General features: G+C 45.0%; 1 protein-coding gene across 2 annotated transcripts in view; it reads right to left on the bottom strand.

Annotated features, from left to right (window-relative positions):
• The window catches only part of LOC112267210 (kinase suppressor of Ras 1-like), a 57,834-nt gene extending 44,934 nt beyond the window's left edge, over positions 1–12,900 (bottom strand). The window contains exon 1 of one of the 2 annotated variants that reach the window (XM_042297519.1): positions 12,499–12,900. In XM_042297519.1, coding sequence (XP_042153453.1) covers positions 12,499–12,633 — 135 coding nt within the window. In that variant the 5' untranslated portion in view covers positions 12,634–12,900. The remainder of the gene's footprint in view (positions 1–12,498) is intronic. The other variant, XM_042297520.1, reaches the window with a different exon arrangement.
• Positions 12,901–15,155: the final 2,255 nt, after the last annotated feature.

Raw genomic sequence — 15,155 nt, forward strand, 5'->3', positions numbered from 1 at the left:
GGCCATGGCTGATTTGATGTGCTTCACTGAGCGACTAGAGGAAACCAGGCAGTGTTGGTTTGCACCCTACAACGCCTGGTCTTGTTCCGCTGTGGCGCTCTTCGTTATTCACTGTCTATCTTTCTCTCCATCTCCCAGCTCTGTTACATGGCAGGCACAAGCATCGAGGGGCAGGCTGAGTGGGGACCATGGGGCAGACAGGCAGCACGTATCTGTGCCCACATGTTTTACCACAGTGTGTGGAACTAAATTGTGTTTATTGTGTGTGACAATGACCCAAGGAAAGGGCCTTTTCACAGAAAGAATAAAGGAGGTGGCCTTGGCTGCCAGTACTCAACCTTTGAATGTTAGTCTCTAAGTACCAGACAACGCATGTGTGGGGGAGGGACGATTCTGCTTCTCAAGATATCATTCTCAACCACTACCACAGTTCATTCCTTGAAGCTGACTTGTATATTGCAGTTATGAAAAATACCACAGTATGCAAATGGTAAGCATCACTTCTCCGTGTAAGTTTCCATCTATGGAAAAAACATTTGTGTGTCTTAGTTAAGGCAAAGGAAACAGTGATAGATGTGACAAAGAGAGCGAGCAAAAAGGTCACGAAAGGAAGGAGAAATCGAACAAGACAAAGAGAAAGAGAGGTGGGGAGGGGAACGAGAGACAGATCGTTTGCAAAACCACATGGGAGTTTCCTGACACTACACGACCCATCATTTTGTAGTTCTGTTTCTTCCACTGACTGCACCGTAGCTGCTGCTTAGGATAATCGCCAAAATGATCAAACTAGCACCTCTATGATCTTCCCAAAAAAGTGTGACAAGAGCCTCAAAAGTAAAAATCTCTGCAAAATGATAGTCATTGACTGAGTGTTTATTTAATGACAGGTTTCCCAGAAACAGACAATGTGGGCAGATAATATGGGCCATGTCCATCCCTGGGATGCCAGATCTGATTACAGAGTAGAAGCTGACCACCGTGGCATTATTAGTTAGTGTATGGAAATCAGATGAAGGCTGTTAGTTAGGTGTGGTCAGTCTGTAGATTTAACTTTCGACTGAAGGAGTCACAGGGCCCTGTAATAAGGTGCCAGTAGCACTAGGGCTGTGACGGTCATGACATTTTGTCAGCTGGTGATTGTCATGCAAATAACTGCCAGCCTCAAGGTAAATGCCCGTAAATTAACATAAACACGTTTAGCATCTCCTTGCTTCCACGCATAGCCTAGAAGCCACTGATACAGACGTTTGGAACATCTATATTTTAAAAAGTCAAATTAAGAGCTATAAATCCATTTAATTTAGCCTACACCATCATAAAAAAATCCATTATTTATTTTAGGCAGGTCTAAAGAAACATGATATGAAGAAAATGTAGTCTATTTCTGTCACGCCCTGGTCTAAGTATTTTGTGTTTTTCTTCATGTATTGGGTCAGGCCAGGGTGTGGCATGGGGTTTTTGTATTGTGGTGTGTTTTGTCTTGGGGTTTTGGTGTGTATGTATTGGGATTGTAGCTAGTGGGGTTATCTAGCAAAGTCTATGGCTGTCTGGAGTGGTTCTCAATCAGAGGCAGGTGTTAATCATTGTCTCTGATTGGGAACCATATTTAGGCAGCCATATTCTTTGAGTTTGTCGTGGGTGATTGTCCTTAGTGTCCTTGTTCCTGTCTCTTTATTTATTTACACAAGTATAGGCTGTTTCGTTTTGTAGTGTTTTGTGTTTATTCGTGTTTCACGTTGTTCATTAAACATGGATCGTAATCTACACGCTGCATTTTGGTCCGACTATCCTTCACACCTAGAAAACCGTAACAATTTCAGAAGAACAGAATAGCATACTGTAAATTGTCTTCACGTTAGGCCCTGATCTGGCTATGCCATACATCTGTGGGCTACACTAGTTATTTTAGCAGACAAGATTTGCTTATAATTCCTGTGGCATTATTTGATATTATTTTGTAGTAAGAAGAATACAATTGAACAAAGCTGAATAAAATAGGACATTTTCTCCAAAAGATTTCCAAGGGAGTGGGCACATGCAGCTATTCTGTGTTGAGAGGTTAACGAAGAAACAGGTCCTCCTAAACTGAACAAAAATATAAACGCAACATGCTCAATGGGTGACATGTCTGATAACTATGCAGGCCATGGACGAACTGACCATTTAGGGGCTCCCGAGTGGCGCAGCGGTCTAATACACTGCATCTCGGTGCTAGACGTGTCACCCTGGTTCGATTCCAGGCTGTATCACAACTGGCTGTGATTGGGAGTCCCATGAGAGAGTTTCATCATAGCCCTTGATGTTTTTTGCGACTGTACTTGAAGAAACTTTAAAAGTTCTTGACATTTTCCGGATTGAATAACCTTCACGTCTTAAAGTAATAATGGACTGTCGTTTCTCTTTGCTTATTTGAGCTGTTCTTGCCATTATATGGACTTTTACCAAATAGGGCTATCATCTGTATACCACCCCTATCTTGTCAGAACACAACTGATTGGCTCAAACGCATTAAGAAGGAAAGAAATTCCACAAATTCACTTTAATTGAAATGTATTCCAGGTGACTAGCTCATGAAGGTGGTTGAGAGAATGCCAAGAGTGTGCAAAGCTGTCATCAAGGCAAAGGGTGGCTACTTTGAAGAATCTCAAATATAAAATATATTTTGGTTTGCTTAACACTTTTTTGGTTACTACATGATTCTATATGTGTTATTTCATAGTTTTGATGTCTTCACAATTATTCTACAATGTAGGAAATAGTCAAAGTAAAGAAAAACCCTTGAATGAGTAGGTGTGTCCAAACTTTTGACTGGTACTGTATACTAAATAATATACAGTGCAATCAGAAAGTATTCAGACCCCTTTTCCCATATTTTATTAAGTTACAGCCTGATTCTAAAATTGATTAAATTGTATTTTCCCCTCATCAATCTACACACAATACCCCACAAAGAAAAAACAGGCTTTTACAAATTTTAGCAAATTGATTAAAAAAATAAGAAAACGTAAATATCACATTTACATTAGTATTCAGACCCTTTACTCTGTACTTTGTTGAAGTACCTTTGGCAGCGATTACAGCCTCGACTGTTCTTGGGTATGATGCTACAAGCTGGGCACACCTGTATTTGGGGAGTTTCTCCCATTCTTCTCTGCAGATCCTCTCAATCTCTGTCAGGTTAGATGGGGAGCATCACTACACAGCTATTTTCAGGTCTCTCCAGAGATGTTCGATCGAGTTTAAGTCCGGGCTCTGGTTGGGCCACTCAAGGACATTCAGAAACTTGTCCCAAAGCCACTCCTGCATTGTCTTGGCTGTGTGCTTAGGGTCGTTGTCCTCTTGGAAGGTGAACCTTCACCCCAGTCTGAAGTCCTGAGCACTCTGGAGCAGGTTTTCATCAATGATCTCACTGTACTTTGCTCTGTTCATCTTTCCCTCGATACTGACTAGTCTCCCAGTACCTGCCGCTCAAAAACATCCCCACAGCATGATGCTGCCACCACCATGCTTCACTGTAGGGATGGTGCTAGGTTTCCTCCAGACGTGAGGCTTGGCATTCAGGCCAAAGAGTTCCATCTTGGTTTCATCAGACCAGAGAATCTTGTTTCTCATGGGTTGAGAGTCCTTTAGCCTTTAGGTGCCTTTTGGCAAACTCCAAGCGGGTTGGGGTGGTAGCGGTTAGAGCGTTGGGCCAGTAACCAAAAGGTTGCTGGATCGAATCCCCGAGCTGACATGGTAAAAATCTGTCGTTCTGCCCCTGAGCAAGGCAGTTAACCCACTGTTCCCCGGGCGCCGAAGACGTGGATGTTGATTACGGCAGCCCCCCTCACCTCTCTGATTCAGAGAGTTTGGCCAGGTGACCAGTTCTAGGAAGAGTATTGGTGGTTCCAAACTTCTTACATTTAAGAATGATGGAGGCCACTGTGTTCTTGGGGACCTTCTATGCTGCAGACATTTTTTGGTACCCTTCCCCAGATCTGTGCCTCGACACAATCCTGTCTCGGAGCTATACAGGCAATTCCTTCAACCACATGATTTGGTTTTTGCTCTGACATGCACTGTCAACTGTGGGACCTTATACAGACAGGTGTGTGCCATTCCAAATAATGTCCAATCAATTGAATTTTCCACAAGTGGACAACAATCATGTTGTAGAAACATCTCAAGGATGATCAATGGAAAAATGATGCACCTGAACTCAATTTCGAGTCTCATAGCAAAGGGTCTGAACACCTATGTAAATGAGATATTTCTGTTTTTGCAATTTCTAAAAAAACATTTTTGCTTTGTCATTATGGGGTATTGTGTGTAGATTGAGGAGGTACATGTTTTTATTTGATCTATTTTAGAATAAGGCTGTAACGTAACAAAATGTGGAAAAGTCAAGGCGACTGAATACTTTCCGAATGCACTGTATGTGTGAAGTCAATTTTGATTGAGAATAGGCCATTAACATGTAGCAGGGGGAAAAATACATGACATATGTATGCACTTAAAAAGCACATGGAAGACATTTTTTCCGGGGGTTAATTTTCATGCTAGCCAGTTAGGTTACTCCGGTTGTAAAGCGAAGCAATGTGCTTATTAATATTAGAAAAGTTGAGAAATAAATATAGTAGGCCTAGCCTATAGAAAGCTGATGGGATCCTCCCTTTTTTAACAGAGGCCAACTCTGTTTTCCCACCCTATTGCATAGCTTCTAGAAATGTTGCGCAACATGTGCTCTCATAAAGTGTTTGATTTGATTTTCGATTGCATTTGCATTGATGTCAGAGTGATTAGAGGGACAATAGAGCCCTGAGTATCAGGCCATTAGCGACTGGCAGTTAGCAAGTTTGATAGGCTGCTAATGACCATCAGCCAGTGCACAGTTTTGGAGAAGCCTAGTTACCATGACTAAACGGTCATGTGGAATTTGACTGCGGTCATGACTAGTGACTGCTGGTGTGGTGGTAATATGGTCACCATAACAGCCCTAAGTAGCACCCAGGATTAACCTCGCTATACATTCAACATCACAGGCCTGTGAAGTTTACAAGGACAGCGACTTCAGTTTACGTGACCAATGACATGATTTTAAAAAGGTTACTTCCCTGGTTTACGAGCTGCACAGCTCAATCTTCTAAGACAGTGTTTTGGTTCAAACTATTCAAAGACAATCTTGTACACAAGAATGATCCTCTTCACACAAGAATGACCTTATTGTTATGCTATTGCAGTACAGCTAATATGAGGAAGTTGAAAACCAGTCGGAAAGACAACACCACTTCTGCAATTACATAAGATTCATGTTTCAGGCAGCACCAAACATCTCTCCAATTCTTCCTCATCTGGTGTCCAGCAATGCTCAAGTCTAGCCTATCCCAACCCCCCACACACCTGTCCTGACGGACATAATATCTGCCCCTTGTGGTCAGAGTCCTTTATCCATCGCTTTATGACAATGACAGTGTAGAACAGTGCTGCTCATCTCTAATATCCAATGTAAACACAATACAGGCCGTTTACATGGACAGACCTGAGTAACCCAACTCCCCATGCAGCCACTTAGCTCAGGCCTGACCACCCTAAACAGACAGACAGGCCTATTGTGGGTTTGAGATGTAAGGGGGTCGAGAATAAAAAGGGGGAAAAGGAGTGACAGAGAGAGGGGGGACAGAGGAGGGAGTGAGAGGAAAGAGACACAGACAAATACAGAGAAAGAGAGAAAGGGAGTGAAAGAGAGAGGGGTGGGGAGAAGGGATAGAGGAGAGAGGAGAGAGGAGGGAGGGAGAAGAATGAGACACCGACAAATATAGAGAAAGAGAGAAAGGGAGTGAAAGAGAGAGGGGTGGGGAGAGGGAGAGGAAAGAGACAGACAAATACAGAGAAAGAGAGAAAGGGAGTGAAAGAGAGAGGGGTGGGGAGAGGGAGAGGAAAGAGACAGACAAATACAGAGAAAGAGAGAAAGGCCTGGCAGTGGCTTAGGCTGCCTCTTTTGTTCGTAACCATGTTGTTGTCTGCTGGTTCCCTGGTTCCCCCAGTCCAGTCTCAAAGAAAGCCCCTCGATATTCAGCTTTAATAAGAGACAGCCATGTTGGATATCTCCTTCTTCATATATTCCTCCCTTCTTTCCTCATTCCCCTTTTTCTCCCCTTCCTTCCTCTCCTCCCACTGTTTCTCACTCTATCTTTAGCTTTCAACAGCCCGCACTGAGAATGTGTGGGAGGGAGAGAAGTCCAAATTTAGATGCTACTACATTAATAGCGATGAGAAATCCAGATCAGACGGCCTTCTCCAGCGCTTTGAATTGAACAATCCCATGGGAGAGAGGCTAGTAGGCCAATTTAGTGTACCTGATATGACCTGTACAGAATAGGTGATGTTATCAAATCAAAATGTATTTGTCACATGCGCCGAATATAACAGGTTACAGTGAAATGCAGTCTTACAAGCCCTTAACCAACAATGCAGTTTTAAGAAAAAAATACCCCAAATCAATAAAAGTAACAAATAATTAAAGAGCAGCAGTAAAATAACAATAGCAAGGCTACATACATGGGGCACTGGTACAGAGTCAATGTGCAGGGGCACCAGTTAGTCAAGGTAATTGAGGTAAGAAACTCAGCAAAAAAAAGAAGTGTCCCTTTTTCAGGACCCTGTCTTTCAGGGTCCTGAATTCGTAATTCGTAAAAATCCAAATAACTTCACAGATCTTCATTGTAAAGGGTTTAAACACTGTTTCCCATGCTTTTCAATGAACCAAAAACAATTCATGAACATGCACCTGTGGAACAGTCGTTAAGACACTAACAGCTTACAGACGGTAGGCAATTAAGGTCACAGTTATGAAAACTTAGGACACGAAAGAGGCCTTTCTACTGACTTTGAAAAACACCAAAAGAAAGATGACCAGGGTCCCTGCTCATCTGTGTGAACGTGCCTTAGGCATGCTGCAAGGAGGCATGAGGACTGCAGATGTGGCCAGGGAAATAAATTGCAATGTCCGTACTGTGAGACGCCTAAGACAGCGCTACAGGGAGACAGGAGGGACAGCTGATCGTCCTCGCAGTGGCAGACCACGTGTAACAACACCTGTACAGGATCGGTACATCCGAACATCACACCTGCAGGACAGGTACAGGATGGCAGCAACAACTGTCTGAATGCACACCAGGAATGCACAATCCCTCCATCAGTGCTCAGACTGTCCGCAATAGGTTGAGAGAGGCCGGACTGAGGCCTTGTAGGCCTGTTGTAAGGCAGGTCCTCACCAGACATCACTGGTAACAACGTCGCCTGTGGGCACAAAACCACCGTCGCTGGATCAGACAGGACTGGCAAAAAGTGCTCTTCACTGATGAGTCACGGTTTTGTCTCACCAGAGGGATGGTCGGATTCACGTTTATTGTCAAAGGAATGAGCGTTACACCGAAGGCCTGTACTTTGGAGAGAGATCGATTTGGAGGTGGAGGGTCCGTCATGTTCTGGGGCGGTGTGTCACGGCATCATCGGACTGAGCTTGTTGTCATTGCAGGCATTCTCAACGCTGTACGTTACAGGGAAGACATCCTCCTTACTCATGTGGTACACTTCCTGGAGGCTCATCCTGACATGACCCTCCAGCACGACAATGCCACCAGCCACACTGCTTGTTCTGTGAGTGATTTCCTGCAAGACAGCAATGTCAGTGTTCTGCCATGGCCAGCGAAGAGCCCGTCTGGGACCTGTTGGATCGGAGGGCTAGGGCCAGGGCCATTCCCCCTAGAAATGTGCGGGAACTTGCAGGTGCCTTGGTAGAAGAGTGGGGTAACATCTCACAGCAAGAACTGGAAAATCTGGTGCAGTCCATGAGGAGGAGATGCACTGCAATACTTAATGCAGCTGGTAGTCACACCAGATACTGACTGTTACTCTTATTTTGACTCCCCCTTTGTTCAGGGACACATTTTTCCATTTCTGTTAGTCATATGTCTGTGGAACTTGTTCAGTTTATGTCTCAGTTGTTATGTTCATACAAATATTTACACATGTTAAGTTTGCTGAATATAAACGCAGTTGACAGTGAGAGGACAATTCTTTTTTTGCTGAGTTTATGTACATCTAGGTAGAGTTATTAACGTGACTATGCATAGATAATAAACAGAGAGTAGCAGCCGCGAAAAAGAGGGGGCAATGCAAATAGTCTGGGTAGCCATTTGATTAGATGTTCAGGGGTCTTATGGCTTGGGGGTAGAAGCTGACTTCCTGACGGACCTAGACTTGGCGCTCCGGTGTCGTAGCAGAGAGAACAGTCTATGACTAGGGTGGCTAGAGTCTTTGACAATTTTTAGGGCCTTCCTCTGACACCACTTGGTATAGAGGTCCTGAATGGCAGGAAGCTTGGCCCCAGTGCTGTATTGGGCCATACGCACTACCCTCTGTAGTGCCTTGCGGTCGGAGGCTGAGCCGTTGACATATCAGGCAGTGATGCAACCAGTCAGGATCCTCTCGATGGTGCAGCTTTTTCAGTCTCCAGAGGGGGAATAGGTTTTGTCGTGCCCTCTTCACGACTGTCTTGGTGTGCTTGGACCATGTTAGTTTGTTGGTGATGTGGACAGCAAGGAACTTGAAGCTCTCAACCTGCTCCACTACAGGCCCTTCGATGAGAATGGGGGGCGTGCTCGGTCCTCCTTTTCCTGTAGTCCACAATCATCTCCTTTGTCTTGATCACGTTGAGAGAGAGGTTGTTGTCCTGGAACCACAAGGCCAGGTCTCTGACCTCCTCCCTATACGCTGTCTCGTCATTGTTGGTGATCAGGCCTGGCGTGGCGGATGTGTTGTTACCTACCCTTACCACCTGGGGGAGGCCCATCAGGAAGTCCAGGATCCAGTTGCAGAGAGAGGTGTTTAGTCCCAGGGTCCTTAGCTTAGTGATGAGTTTTGAGGGCCCTATGGTGTTGAATGCTGAGCTGTAGTCAATGAATAGCATTCTCACATAGGTATTCCTTTTGTACAGGTGTGAAAGGGCAGTGTGGAGTGCAATAGAGATTGCATCATCTGTGGATCTGTTGGACGGTATGCAAATTGGAGAGGGTCTAGGGTTTCTCAGACAGAGACAGGTTGAAAATGTCAGTGAAGACACTTGCCAGTTGGTCAGCCCATGGTCGGAGTACACATCCTGGTAACCATCTGAACCTGAGGCCTTGTGAATGTAGGCCTGTTTAAAGGTCTTACTCACATCGGCTAAGGAGAGCGTGATAAGACAGTCGTCCAGAACAGCTGATGCTATCATGCATACTTCAGTGTTGCTTGCCTCGAAGCGAGCATAGAAGCTCATCTGGTAGGCTCGTGTCACTGAGCAGCTCACGACTGTGCTTCCCTTTGTAGTCTGTAATAGTACTGCCACATTCGACAAGCTTCGGTGCTGGTGAAGTACAATTCAATCTTAGTCCTGTATTGACACTTTGCCTGTTTGATGGTTCGTCAGAGGGCATGAGATTTCTTATAAGCTTCCGGGTTAGAGTCCCGCTCCTTGAAAGCAGCAGCTCTACCCTTTAGCTCAGTGCGGATGTCGCTTGTAATTCATGGCTTCTGGTTGAGGTATGTACGTCACAGTGGGGACGACGTCATCGATGCACTTATTGATGAAGCCAGTGACTGATGTGGTGTACTCCTCAATGCCATTGGAAGAATCCTGGAACATATTCTAGTCTGTGCTAGCAAAACAGTCCTGTAGCTTAGCATCTGCTTCATCTCACCACTTTCTTGTTGACCGAGTCACTGGTGCTCCCTGCTTTAGTTTTTGCTTGTAAGCAGGAATCATGAGGATAGAATTATGGTCAGATTTGCCAAATGGAGGGCGAGGGAGGGCTTTGTACACATCTATGTGTGTGGAGTAAAGGTGGTCTAGAGTTTTTTTTCCCTCTGGTTGCACATTTAACATGCTGGTAGAAATTAGGTAAAACAGATTTGAATTTTCCTGCATTAAAGTCCCTGGCCACTAGGAGTGCCGCCTCTGGGTGAGCGTCTTCCTGTTTACTTATGGCCTTATACAGCTCATTGAGTGAGGACTTAGTGCCAGCATCTGTTTGTGGTGTTATGTAGACAGCTACGAAAAATACAGATGAAAACTCTCTTAGAAAATGTCAAAAAATGTGGTCTACAGCTTATCATCATGAGATACTCTACCTCAAGCAAGCAAAACCTTGAGACTTCCTTAGATTTCGTGCACCAGCAGTTGTTTACAAATATACATAGACCGCCTGTCACGACCTGACCTTAGAGATCCTTTTTATTCTCTATGTTTGGTTAGGTCAGGGTGTGACTCGGGTGGGAAAGTTTATGTTTTCTATTTCTTTGTTTTTGGCCGGGTGTGGTTCCCAATCAGAGGCAGCTGTCTATCATTGTCTCTGATTGGGGATCACATATAAGTTGTCATTTTCCTTTTGGGTTTTGTGGGATCTTGTTTTCTGTTTAGTGTTTCTGCCTGACAGAACTGTGCGCTTTCATTTTTTGTTATTTTGTTTGAGTATTTTTTTAAATAAAAGAATCATGAACACTTTCCACGCTGCGCTTTGGTCCACTCTTCCTACGACCAACGAGAGCCGTTACAGAAGATCCCACCATCAAAGGACCAAGCAGCGTGGCCAGAAGGAGCAGGGATCCTGGGCCCGGGAGAAAAGGGAGTGGAGGACATCCTGGACCTGGGAGGAGGTAATGGCAGGGGACAAGACCCTGCCATGGAAGCAGGCGGAGGCAGCAAGAGAGGAACGGCGACGATACGAGGAGTTAAGACAACGACAGAAGCCCGAGAGACAGCTCCAAAAAATGTTTTGCGGGGTGATTGGCGGAGTCAGGGTTTAGACCTGAGCCAACTCCCCGTGCTTACCGTGGGGAGCGTGTGACCGGTCAGGCACCTTGTTATGCGGTGATGCGCACAGTGTCTCCAGTGCGCATTCACAGCCCGGTGCGCTCTGTTCCAGCTCCCCGCATTTGCCATGCTAGAGTGGGCATTCAGCCAGGATGGATTGTGCCGGCTCAGCGCTCCTGGTCTCCGGTCTCTGGTCTCTTCGGCCCAGGATATCCTGCGCCAGCTCTACGCACGGTATCCCCAGTTCGCCAACACAACCCAGTGCTGTGCGCTTTCATTTTTTTGTTATTTTGTTTGAGTATTTTTTGAAATAAAAGAATCATGAACACTTTCCACGCTGCGCTTTGGTCCACTCTTCCTACCACCAACGAAAGCCGTTACACCGCCACCCCTTGTCTTATCAGAGGCCCCTATTCTATCCCGCCGACAAAGCTTCAAACCCACCAGCTGTATGTTATTCATGTCGTCGTTCAGCCACAACTTGGTGAAACATAAGATATTACAGCTTTTAATGTCCCATTGGTGGGACATACATGATCGTAGTTTGTCTATTTTATCATCAATTGATTGTTTGTTGGCTAATAGGACCGATGGTAAAGGTAGATTACCCTCTCGGCGACGGATCCTAACAAGGCACCCGGATCTTCGTACACGATTCCTCCGTCTCTTTCTCCTGCGAATTATGGGGATGAGGGCCTTGTCGGGCGTCTGAAGTAAATTCTTCCTGTCCGACTCGTTGAAGAAAAAGTATTCCTCCAGTATGTAGTAGTAATCGCTGTCCTGATATCTAGAAGCTCTTTTCGGTCATAAGATACGGTGGCAGAAACATTATGTACGAAATAACTTACAATGATATGGATAGTTGGCGTCTCCATGTACAGTATGTATGATCCTAAAGGGCTTTACATTATAAGGACGTTGCTCCGTTTGTAATACCTAACAATGTGAATGGATCGCGGTGGAAGTGGCTACTCAATGTTCCTTTAGTGAGGAGTAGAGATGTGCATTGTTGGTTGCTTGAGGGACAGACTGACTTGAGGGAGAAGTGAAACTGACAGGATTCATTGAGGGAGACAGATGTGTGAGAATATCACACAGACTTTGTCTGATGACAGCCTGGCATATCCTTCATTGTACCCCATTTCCTTTCATCAATATGTTTCTGTCTTACAGTTCTAAAAGTTCAGAAACTGTTAATTATTAGTTTATAATCTGTAATAAACAGTTTTAACACATTGGTTGAAACTTTGATTGTTAGGCTGTTTTGATGTGTGACATGTTGAGTGTTGCCTTAGGCTACGAAACTGTTATTGATTATGGGCATGGAAGGAACAAGGAAGTTGAACCTAAATACAATATACCTACTATAGGCCTACAGCACATCAAGGAAAGTTAATCTATAGGCCAGGCCTACATGCACGAGATTACTGTATTATTTGCATTTATTTTAAGAATGTGGAGCCTGCAATGTCTAGTCTATCGTTTTGTATATACAAAAACAATCTAGTAGCCTATATCATGAGAACAACACACATCAAACATTTACATTTTCCACCATCACTCACTCTCCCTCGCACGCACACACACACACACACACACACCAACAAGCTGAACTTTATTATGATAGCCGTCAAAGTGTATGTTATGCCTATGCTCCCATACTGTACCTCCAAAGTGCGTATTTCTTGCTGAGTGAGGTCGCTCAATGCTGCGCATTTGGTTCGGAGTCCTTGTAAACTAGAGATGGAGATCTCGATCATATTCTGGATGAGTTCGCACTGGTGAAGTGCGTCCTTATCCATCGCTGCGCCACCTACACTGTCCCCGTCCGATAGTTAATTACTTTGAACCATCCTTCCACCTTTGACTGGCACAATATCCATTCCTCGTCGTTGGCACGGCTTGGTAGGTTTAGTCGAGTTTGAACAGCGAACTAATAGAACAGTTAATCCTCGACCTTTACATTGGTAGCTCTGTCACTTCAATGAACACACAGTGGGTTCCGTGTATTCTCAAGAGCTACGTAAATTACTTCTTTCTGCATGTTGTTTGACAGAGTGGTCGCGTTCCAGGTCGTCTTTTAACTTCTGTGGGGCAACGGCCCACATTTCAGCAAATAAACGCCTGTTTCAAATAAACGGCGAGTCTAAATGAATTGTTTATGCAGTTACCATGAATTACCACAAATTTTTACAAGGTTCAATTTGTTACATTAAATAATTCAGTATTGTCTCGAAAAAATTATGGCAATCATCTGTTTTTATCACCAGTAAGAAACTGCTAGCCGTTGGCTGCTAACAGCTAGCTAACCATAGACTGCTAGCTAACTATAGACTTGTAACTATAGCTGCTAACTGGCAAGCACAAAAAACTAATTACCCTCTGTAGTGCCCTGTAGTCAGATGCCGAACAGTTGCCATACCAAGCGGTGATGCAACCATGCTCTCAATAGTGCAGCTGTATAACTGTTTGAGGATCTGAGGTCCCATGCCAAACATTTTCAGCCTCCTGGGGGAGAATAGGCATTGTCTTGCTCTCTTCACTACTGTGTTGGTGTGTTTGGACCATTTTAAGTCCTTAGGGATTTGAACACAAGGAACTGGAAGCTCTCAACCAGCTCCATTATAGCCCCATCAATGTGAATGGGGGTGTGCTCAGCCCTCCTTTTCCTGTGGTCCACGATCAACTCTTTTGTCTTGCTCACGTTGAGGGAGACATTGTTGTCTTGGTACCACACTGTCAGGTCTCTGACCTCTTCCCTATAGGCTGTCTCACTGTCGTCAGTGATCAGGCCTACCACCGTTGTTTCGTTGGCATACTTAATGATGGTGTTGGAGTCATGCGTAGCCACAAAGTAGTGGGTGAACAGGAAGTACAAAAGTGGACTAAGCACACACCCCTGTGGAGCCCAGGTGTTGAGGGTCAGGGTGGCGGAGGTGATGTTGCCTACCCTCACCACCTGGTGTCGGCCTGTCAGGAAGTCCAGGATCCAGTTGCAGAGGAAGGTGTTCAGTCCCAGGGTCCTAAGCTTGGTTACTAGATTGGAGGCGACAATGCTGTTGAACGCTGAGCTGTAGTCAATGAACAGCATTCTCAGATAGGTATTCGTCTTGTCTAGGTGGGTGAGGGCAGTGTGGAGAACATTTGAGATTGTGTCGTCTATGGACCTGTTGGGGTGGGTCCTTGGTGTCTGGGATGATCGAGTTGATGTGTGCCATAACCAGCCTTTCAAAAAACACTTAATGATTACTGATGTGAGTGCTACAGGGCGGTAGTCATTCTGCCATGTTGCCTTAGAGTTCTTGGGAACAGAAAATATGGTAGTCATTTTAAAATGTGGGGATTACAGACTGGGACAAGGAGAGGTTGAAAATGACCTGCCAGCGGTTCTGAGCATGCTCTGAGATCTTGCCCTGGAATATTCCACGGCATTGCACGTGTTGACCTGATTAATGGACAGTAACCCCTGCCGTATGCGGCGGGCGTTGAAGCCTGTGTAATATGATTCCACCTTATTCCTATATTGTCGTTTTGCTCGTTTGATGACTCTGCGGAGTTTGTAGCGGGATTTCTTGTACTTGTTCCTGTCCTCAGCCGTAGCCTCAGGGTTGTCTATGATAGCCCTGTGCGTGGCAGCCCTGTCCTTTAGTGCCAACCTCTGTGTTAATCCAGGGCTGTCTATTGGGGAAGCAGCGTATCTTTATTGTGGGGACAACATTGCAGATGCATTTCCTAATGAAGCCAGTGACGGAGGTGGTTAGCTCATCAATGCTATCGGTGGAGTCTCGGAACATATTCCATTCAACGCTAGCAAAGCAGTCCTGTAGCATAATCTCTGATAACCATTTCTCAACGCAAAGAGTACTTCCTGTTTGAGCTTCTGCTTGTAACAGGAAGCAGGAGTACAGAGTCATAATCTGATTTGCCGAATGGGGGACAAGGAGGGCTTTGTATGCTTGCTTGTGGGTAGAGTAACAGTGGTCTAGGACTTTTTCGCCCCTGGTAGCAAAGGAGACGTGTTGTTGGAAGTTGGGCATCACGTGTCAACAAGGAAAGCAGCCTCCGGGTGCAAGTTTTACTGCTTGTTTATAGCCTCATGCAGTTTGTTAAGTGCCAGCTTGTCATTTTTCTTGTCCTGAGATGGAATGTATACAACAGTCACAATAATATCTGAAAACTCCCTCAGGAAGTAGATGGGTCGGCATTCGACCATCAGGTAGTTCAAGACGGGTAAACGATGGGTCAAGACTTCCACTGCGCTCGAGTCGGCACACCATTTGTTGTTGATGAAGAGGCAAACCCTTCCCACTCTCGATTTCCCAGA

Source organism: Oncorhynchus tshawytscha, linkage group LG14, assembly GCF_018296145.1.
Source record: "Oncorhynchus tshawytscha isolate Ot180627B linkage group LG14, Otsh_v2.0, whole genome shotgun sequence".
NCBI lineage: Eukaryota > Metazoa > Chordata > Actinopteri > Salmoniformes > Salmonidae > Oncorhynchus > Oncorhynchus tshawytscha.